General features: G+C 28.8%; 1 protein-coding gene and 1 long non-coding RNA gene across 2 annotated transcripts in view; one reads left to right on the top strand and one right to left on the bottom strand.

The window, feature by feature from the left end:
* Positions 1 to 695: 695 nt before the first annotated feature.
* Positions 696 to 1,607, top strand: LOC136083008 (tigger transposable element-derived protein 4-like). The gene has a single exon (XM_065802419.1). It carries the CDS (start codon positions 696 to 698, stop codon positions 1,605 to 1,607), a length of 912 nt encoding a protein of 303 aa, XP_065658491.1.
* A 2,068-nt stretch (positions 1,608 to 3,675) lies between these two features.
* Positions 3,676 to 9,020, bottom strand: part of LOC136084170 (uncharacterized) — a 6,903-nt gene continuing 1,558 nt past the window's right edge. Inside the window, exon 3 of the long non-coding RNA XR_010640372.1 lies at positions 3,676 to 3,835. This is a non-coding gene — a long non-coding RNA (uncharacterized LOC136084170). The remainder of the gene's footprint in view (positions 3,836 to 9,020) is intronic.

Below are 9,020 nucleotides of genomic sequence, written 5' to 3' on the forward strand. Positions count from 1 at the left end.
CAAAGAGGTTGCCAAAAAGTATGGAGTCCCAAAGAACACATTATCAACCTGAATTAAAAATAAAACCAAGTTATTAACCTCACTGGAAAAAAATGGCACAAAATCTAAACTGAAGAAACTTCGTAGTGGTAATTTCAAAAATGTAGACAAGGCCATATACACGTGGTTCGTTGCAAAAAGAAGTCAACAAGTACCAATTGATGGTACCATACTAAAAGAAAAGGCACTAAAATTCGCAGAAGCATTAGGAGAGTTGGATTTTAAAGCATTTGATTGTTGGTTTCATAATTGGAAAAAAAGGTCAGTTAAATTTTGTCAAATCTTGTTCAATTTTAATATAAACAAATAACATGTATCTGTTTATATTTAATTTATTTAGTTTTTTAAACGTGTAATTAAAATTCAATTATTCTGTTCCTATTTTTAGGAGCGGCATCAGCTTTAAAATAATTGCAGGCAAAAGTGCCGCCTTGACGAATAATATGACTGCTTCGTGGAATGAAACTACACTTCCAACATTGCTTTTGAATTACAAGCTTGAAAACATTTTCAATGCCGATGAGTTTGGACTATTTTACCAGTGCCTACCAAACAAAACATACCATTTATGACGAGAAAAATGTTTTGGGGGAAAAAATAGTAAAATCAGACTAACAGGCATAGCAGCAGGGAGTGCAACGGGAGAAAAATTACCTATGTTTGTTATTGGAAAAGCTAAAAACCCACGTTGTTTTAAGCACATTAAACAACTTCCTTGCACATATAAAAATCAGCTAAAAAGTTGGATGACCGGAGACCTTTTTACAGAATGGGTAATGAAACTTGACTCATTTTTTCGTGCTCAAGACAGGAAAGTAGCACTCCTGGTGGATAACTGTTCTGCCCACCCACACATTGAAGGGCTAAGCAACATCAACCTAATATTTTTCCCCCCTAACACCACCTCTGTCCTTCAGCCCATGGATCAAGGCATAATACGAAGTCTTAAAGCTCATTATCGTCACAAAATTGTGCGTTTGTGTATCAAGGCTGTCGATAATAACGAACCCATGCCAAAAATTTCTATACTTCAAGCAATGAAAGATCTTGTTTCTTCGTGGAATGCTGTGTCGAAGGAGACTGTCATCAACTGCTTTAAAAAAGCTGGTATCAGCAAAACAAACAAGAGTATTGAAGAAGCTGATGATGATCATTCTTTTAAATTTTTGACAGAAGAACTTAACCGTTTGCGAGAGTTAGATCCTCGTGCCGTCCAAGAAGATCTCTCAGCGGAATCTTACATTGATTTAGATTGCGATGTAGTAACCACCGGTTCACTTGCTACTTATGCTGAAATCATTGCTCAGATTTTAGACCCTAATTTTGAAAACGACGATAGTGAAGTTGAAGATAGCGTTGACGAAGCTATTGACGTCGAAGCCCCGCCACGCCCATCTGATATTCAATTAGAAATTGCTTTTGAAACAATTCAAAATGCTTCGCTATATAGCTCAAAATACGGAAATGAAATACAATCCCTAGCACTAAAACTTGAGGATTTAATGAAGATGGAAAAGATGGATAATTTAAAGCAATATCAGATAACAGATTTTTTCCAAAAGTTGTAGTTTTTGTTGTTAATGATTTTTGTCAGAAAAATAACTTGTTTTAATGAAAGTCGGGCAATTTTATTTATTTTCAACCCTTTTCTTGATATCTCGAACTCTCGATATCTCGTACTTTTTTTCCGGTCCCCTTAGTGTTCGAGATATCGAGAGTCAACTGTATATGTGACCTTAAAACAACTCTAAACATCCAAGCAACAAACCTAATGGAAAAGGTTGTACAAAACTTCCAAGAAACAAACCTAATGGAAAAAGTTGTACAAATTAAAAAGTGTTATGATAAGGATTTAAATATTTTACACAAAAAAACAATCGATTTAGGAAACAGATCTTGTCGAAATAATCTACGAATAGATGGAATTGAAGCAAAACCTAACGAAACATGGAATGACTGTTAAAATACAGTAAAAAATATTTTCAAAAAACAACTTAAAATTGACAACGAAGTGGTTGTGGAAAGAGCGCATCGAGTGGGCAAATCACGAGAAAGTAAACTACCAAGAACAATAGTTTTGAAGCTATTAAATTACCAAGACAAAAACAAAATTCTAAACGTCGTGAAAAACTTGCGTGGAACTGGTATATTTATTAATGAAGATTTTGCAAAGTAAACTATTGAGAGTCGTAAAAAGTTATGGGTGGAAGTAAAAAAACTACGCAGTGAAGGCAAGTATGCTATTATAAAATATGAATTTGGAAACCCAAACATTACATTTTAAAAAGAAATTTTTCTAATAATAAATGCCCCTTAAAATAAAATTAAAAAAATGAATGGCTGGGACTAGTGATTTTGAATCCATAAGTTTCAACTTTTCTAAAATAAATAATAATGACAATTAAAAACCCGATATGGATTGCTCATATCACTATCCAAACGAATTAGAAGGGTTTCTTTTTAAAAAAGTTTGCGACAATAATTTAAATAAAATTAGAATTCTCCAAGTAAACATTCGAAGCCTCAATAGTAATTTTGAAAAACTTCTTAATCTGATAGAGGAACAAAAAATTGTTTTAATATAATTTTTTTGACTGAAACGTGGATTTCGAATAATTTAAATAATACTTTAAACTTTTATATTCCTCATTTTAAATTAATTTCTCTCCAGAGAGAAATTAATTTAAAAGGAGTTGTTATATATGTAAATGAAAACATTGTTTGTCATGTTAGGAATGATTTAAGTGTATCTGATGGCGATAAAGAAATTTTAACTATTGAAATTATAAACAATGAATCAAAAAACTTATTAATAAGCTGTTGTTATCAACCACCTGACGGCGTGAGTGAGAACTTGAGCATTTTTTTTGAACAAAGTATTTTTAAAAAAGGTATTAAAGAAAAAAAGATTTTTATTATTGGGGACCTAAATATGAATTGTTTTGAAAACAATTCATATTTAGGTCTTAAACAATGAAAATAATAAATTAAAAACTTTTACGATTCTTTTTTTGAAACTGGAGCAATACCCTTAATTATTCGTCCAACAAGAGTAACAAAAAATACAGTATCTTTGATTGATAACCCAGCAAACATGACAACGTTGAATCAACGTTGAAAATCGGTCGCAAAAGATGTTGCGGAAACGTTGACAAAGTAATCGATTTTGCAAAGATATGTAACGTTGTTTAATAGACGTTGATTAAACGTTATTGCGTAACGTTGAAAAAACGTTACTAAATGATGTTACAAAAGCGTCGCAACTAAACGTTGAAAAAGCGTTACATAAAAAGTGTTGTATAAACGTCGCAACTTAACGTTAAAAAAACATTACTTAAAAAGCGTTGCACAAACGCTGTTAAAGCAGTCTAGGCTTGCAAGGATTTGTAACGTTGTTAGTAAAACGTCGATTTAACGTGACTCAAAGACGACGAGTAAAGGTTGAAATATAACGTTGAACCAACGCTTAAATGCGCTGTATGAAATATCGCAAAACATTATTAAACGCAATTAAACGTGGATATAATATATATTGAATTGGCAAATAAAACTAAATTGTAATTTGAACTCTGCCCTCGCAATATTTCTAAAATCAATAATTAATACAAACAGTAATATACAATGATAAATATAAAAAAGCGTAAAATTAACAATTTATAGATATATAAATAAAAATATAAATATTTTCTTTAAAATTTATGTGTGTGAATGTTTGCATATATATTTATGCAATATATAAAAATACAATTAACAAGATATCGTATCGATAGGCCAGGATATCATTGAGATACAGAATCTAAATCAAAAAACAAAACTTGTACCATTAGTAGTCTGAAAGCAAACGTAAAAAAAAATGTTATTAAATTAGTATAATTATTATTAAATTTAAAAAGTAAAAATAAATAAATAAATATAAATATATATATATATATATATATATATATATATATATATATATATATATATATATATATATATATATATATATATATATATATATATATATACATATAAATATATATATATATATATATATATATATATATATATATATATATATATATATATATATATATGTATATATATATACATATAAATATATATATATATATATATATATATATATATATATATATATATATATATATATATATATATAAATTTGCTTATTCGAAGTAATTTTCATTTCCTGTGAATTTTCTTTAACAAACTCATGCAAATGCTGTTATGCAGAAATGCAGTTATTCGAACCTGTAGTTGTTCGAAACAACTTTTGCTCCTCTTGAAGATAAAAAAACACATTAAACGAACATAAAAAAACAACAAAAAAAATGGATTATATTTTCAATGAATTGTAAAATATTTATTATTTTACAAGGATAAAACTTTTTTACTTTCTACTTTTATTAAAATTTGAAAGAAACTTAAAGTAGGTCATTTTAAAGAGCATATTCAGTTATTCGAGTTTTGGGTAATTCGAAATAAATTCTTATACCCCTTGGAGGTTTAAATAACCGGGAGTTTACTGTATATATATATATATATATATATATATATATATATATATATATATATATATATATATATATATATATATATATATATATATATATATATATATATATATATATATATATATTAGTAGTAGAAAATCACTTAACAAAAATTTTTTCCATTTAACACTGTGTTTCATCAACAAAGATTCATCAGAAATGGATGATCAAATTAATAAAACTTCAATTTATACCAAAATTAAATTACAGGAAGTTGCAAATGTCTTAACTACTGTTAATTTTCACACATTTGTGGAATTTGCTAAAATTGGTTCTCCATAATCGAAAATAAAAATGACTGCACATTTATTCAATATGACATTAATGATTTTTATCCCTCAATAACCGCAGATATTTTAGATAAGACTATTGAATTTGCAAAAAGCCACACAGCTATTCCTGATGACACAATCCGTATAATAAAACATTGTAGAAAAACCTTACTTTATTTTAATAAGGAAACTTGGAAAAAGAAAAACATACATGACTGCTTTGATGTAACAATGGGCAGTTATGACGGAGCAGAAATTTGTGAATTTGTTGGACTATATATTTTAGATTTGTTGAGTAAAATAATCAATATAAAAGATTTAGGCCTTTATCGCGACGATGGTTTAATAGTAATGCGTAGAAAATCTGGTCCACAGCTCGACAAAATAAGAAAAGATATTATAAAAAATTTTAAAAATATTGGCTTTCAAATCGAAATAAACATAAATTTAAAAATTGTGTATTTTCTTGATGTCACATTTAACCTCTCTGAAAATTCATATTAGCCTTTCAAAAAACCAAACGATGAACTATTATATATTAACATTAACTCTAATCATCCACCCCAAGTTCTAAAACAAATCCCGATTTCAATTAATAACAGACTAAACCAAAATTCCTCAAATGAAAATGTATTCAATTCCTCTAAACGAATATTTGAAGATGCCCTAAAAAAAAGTGGTTTTGAAAATTTTGAACTAAAATTTGACCCTGAAAAAAAGAATACAAAAAAACGAAATAGAACTAGAAATGTAATTTGGTTCAACCCCCCATATAGCAAAAATGTTTCTACTAACATAGGAAAAGTGTTTTTAAAATTGGTTGATAAGCATTTCCCGCGATCTAATAAACTACATAAAATTTTTAATCGAAATACAATTAAAGTTAGCTACAGTTGCACAAAAAATATGGAAAGAATTATAAAAGGTCACAATAAGGCTTTGTTAAACAAAAAAGAAATCCTAAATGAAAAAACTACAGAAAATTGTAATTGTAAACAAAAAATCAATTGTCCAATGAGTGGAAGTTGTTTATCAAAAAATGTGGTATATAAATGTGTTGTTTCCTCTAAGAATGTACCTGATAAACAATATATTGGCAAAACAGAGAGTGAATGGAAAAAACGTTTTGCCAATCATAAGCAATCTTTCAAGAATAAAAAGTATTTAAAAGACACCATGCTGTCAAAATATATATGGGAATTAAAAGAAAAAAAATATTGATGATTTTATACTGAATTGGTCTATCCTTAAAACAGCGCCTGCATATAACAATATTTCCAAAAAACGCATACTATGCCTACAAGAAAAATTTGAAATAATTACACATGCAAATCAAGAATGCTTATTAAACAAAAGATCGGAATTAATTTCTAAATGTAGGCACGAAAATAAGTTTCTCCTAAAAAACTATAAAAATAAATGAGTTCAAATAATATTTACATTAACTACCCTTTTTAAAAAAGCATTTTTAAAAAAATAGCATAAGTAATCATTTCTAAAGAATTCTTTTTATAATAGTGTCAGCAAATTCCACAAATGTGTGAAAATTTACAGTAGTTAAGACATTTGCAACTTCCTGTTATTTAATTTTGGTATAAATTGAAGTTTTATTAATTTGATCATCCATTTCTGATGAATCTTTGTTGATGAAACACAGTGTTAAATGGAAAAAATTTTTGTTAAGTGATTTTCTACTACTAATATTAATTGCTCTGTTCTGTTAAGAACATTGAGCACTCTATTGTGTAGAATACTTTTTAAAGTTGTTTAAATATATATATATATATATATATATATATATATATATATATATATATATATATATATATATATATATATATATATATATATATATATATATATATATATATATATATATATAATATATATATATACAGTCACAGGCAAAAATAAGTAGCATTAATGATAAAATCGAAACTCAAACAATAAAACAAAATTATTTGCAGAAGTCTTGCAGAAGTGTTCTCCAGAGCTGTCGTCTATACTCTCAAAACTATTCAACAAGTGCTTATCAGAGTCTTGTTTTCCAGCCTGCTGGAAAGCCGCATCTGTTATCCCTATCGTCAAAAATTCTGGGGAGCGATGGCATTTGAGCGATTTTCAAGCTCAAATGCCTGGAGGGGGCATTTGAGCTTGAAAAGGATCTCACTTCTGCTACAGCATGGGGCTCACAGTGGCTGGTGAACTTTAATTCAGATAAAACTCAATTTTTTTCAGCCAATCGTTATCGCAATTATTTAGATCTTCCTATATTTATGAACGGTGATGTACTCGATGAGTCACCTACTCTTCATCTTCTAGGATTAACTCTTACTTCCAATCTTTCTTGGAAACCATATATCAAATCGGTTGCAAAATTAGCATCTGCTAAGGTTGCATCTCTTTATCGAGCTCGCCACTTTCTTACTCTGGATTCTATTCTCTACCTCTATAAATCTCAAATCCGGCCTTGTATGGAATACTGTTGCCATATCTGGGGCGGATCTTCTAATGATGCCCTTTCTCTTTTAGACAAGGTGCAAAAACGCATTGTAAACATAGTTGGACCTGCTCTTGCAGCCAACCTTCAACCATTATCACATCGTCGTAATGTTGCTTCTCTTTCTCTTTTCTACAAATATTATAATGGGCACTGCTCTAAAGAGCTAGCGTCTCTTGTGCCATCTACTAAAATTCATTCTTGTGTTACTCGTCATTCAATTAAGTGTCATCCTTTTTCTGTGACTGTTCCTAAGTGCTCCAAAAACGCTTATTCGTCTAGTTTTTTTCCTCGAACATCAGCTCTTTGGAATTCGCTTCCTTCATCTTGCTTTCCTGATTCATATAATTTGCAATCTTTTAAATCGTCCGTCAATCGTTATCTTGCTCTACAATCTTCATCTTTTCTCTTACAGTAACTTCCAACTTTAATTAGTGGCTGCTTGCAGCCTTGTTGGAAGCGAAGATGTTTAAAAAAAAAAAAAAAAAAAAAAAGTTTACGTCAGAATCTATATAACTGCAAAAGTTTTATGTTCTTTTTTAAATTTGATTCAAGAGAAAAAAAAAAACATTTATAACTCTTTTCAACTGTAATGCAAAAGTAACTCTATTAAATGAACTTTGCTAACTTACAGTTTTTCTGTCTAAAATAAATGTGACAAAAGTAAGAAACATCTACATTTTTATTATGAAAAATAATGTTTTGTCAATAACTATTTACTTAAAAGTATTGACATCAAAAATATTTTGTTAAAGTTTTTAACAATAAGCATTTTAAACTATATTTTTTGGAATTTATTTTTAGAAAAAGTTAAAATAATAATAATGGTTTATCATCAAAATTATTCATTGGACATCAGATCTCGGGTCACTTGTGATCGAAAAAAGGGCCTAACCTACAAGCAATGTGATGAAAAATATCAAATATCAGTAAGTGGTGTTATAAACATGTGTATAAAATATGAAACAACTGCTTATGCCAAAAATCGAAAAAGACATGGTCGCCCCATTAAGACTTCAACAAGATACAATATCTTAAATGCACTGATAGAAAAAAAAAAATTAACAATAACCTCAAAACAGATTGTTGAAAATCCTTATTTAAATGTTTCATGTCGAACTGTACAGAAAAGACTTAATTTAAGTGGTTTAAAAAAATAGGTGGTTTAAATAAACCTTCTTCAGAAAAGTATAAACAAAAAAAAACTTTTAGCATTTGCAAAACTGAATATTAACAAGTGTGAGGCATTTTAGAACTTAGTGTTATGGTCTGATAAGAATAAATGTCAAATAATTGGCTTAAAAAACAACAAAGAGTTTGGCCCAGACCTTGTGATGCACTCTTAGATAGAAATCTTACAAAAACAGTCTAGCATGGAGGTGGCTCGCCTATGGCTAGGGGATGTTTTGATTCAAATAGTGTGGGACGACTGGTGAATGTTGAATGTATAATGACAGGGAAGTTGTATGTTGATTAACTTTAAAAAAATTTATGTCAATCCGTTTGAGTATAATGTATAATGAATAGAATGTATAATGACAGGGAAGTTGTATGTTGATTAACTTTAAAAAAATTTATGTCAATCCGTTTGAGAATTGATCGCAAATTTTTTTTTCACCATGACAATGACCCTAAACACACATGCAAAGCGGCACA

The sequence above is a fragment of the Hydra vulgaris genome, chromosome 08, assembly GCF_038396675.1.
Source record: "Hydra vulgaris chromosome 08, alternate assembly HydraT2T_AEP".
NCBI lineage: Eukaryota > Metazoa > Cnidaria > Hydrozoa > Anthoathecata > Hydridae > Hydra > Hydra vulgaris.

Bases quoted from the DNA above. Each gene is read 5' to 3' on its own strand.
- LOC136083008 (XM_065802419.1), top strand. From the start codon at position 696: ATGTTTGTTATTGGAAAAGCTAAAAACCCACGTTGTTTTAAGCACATT.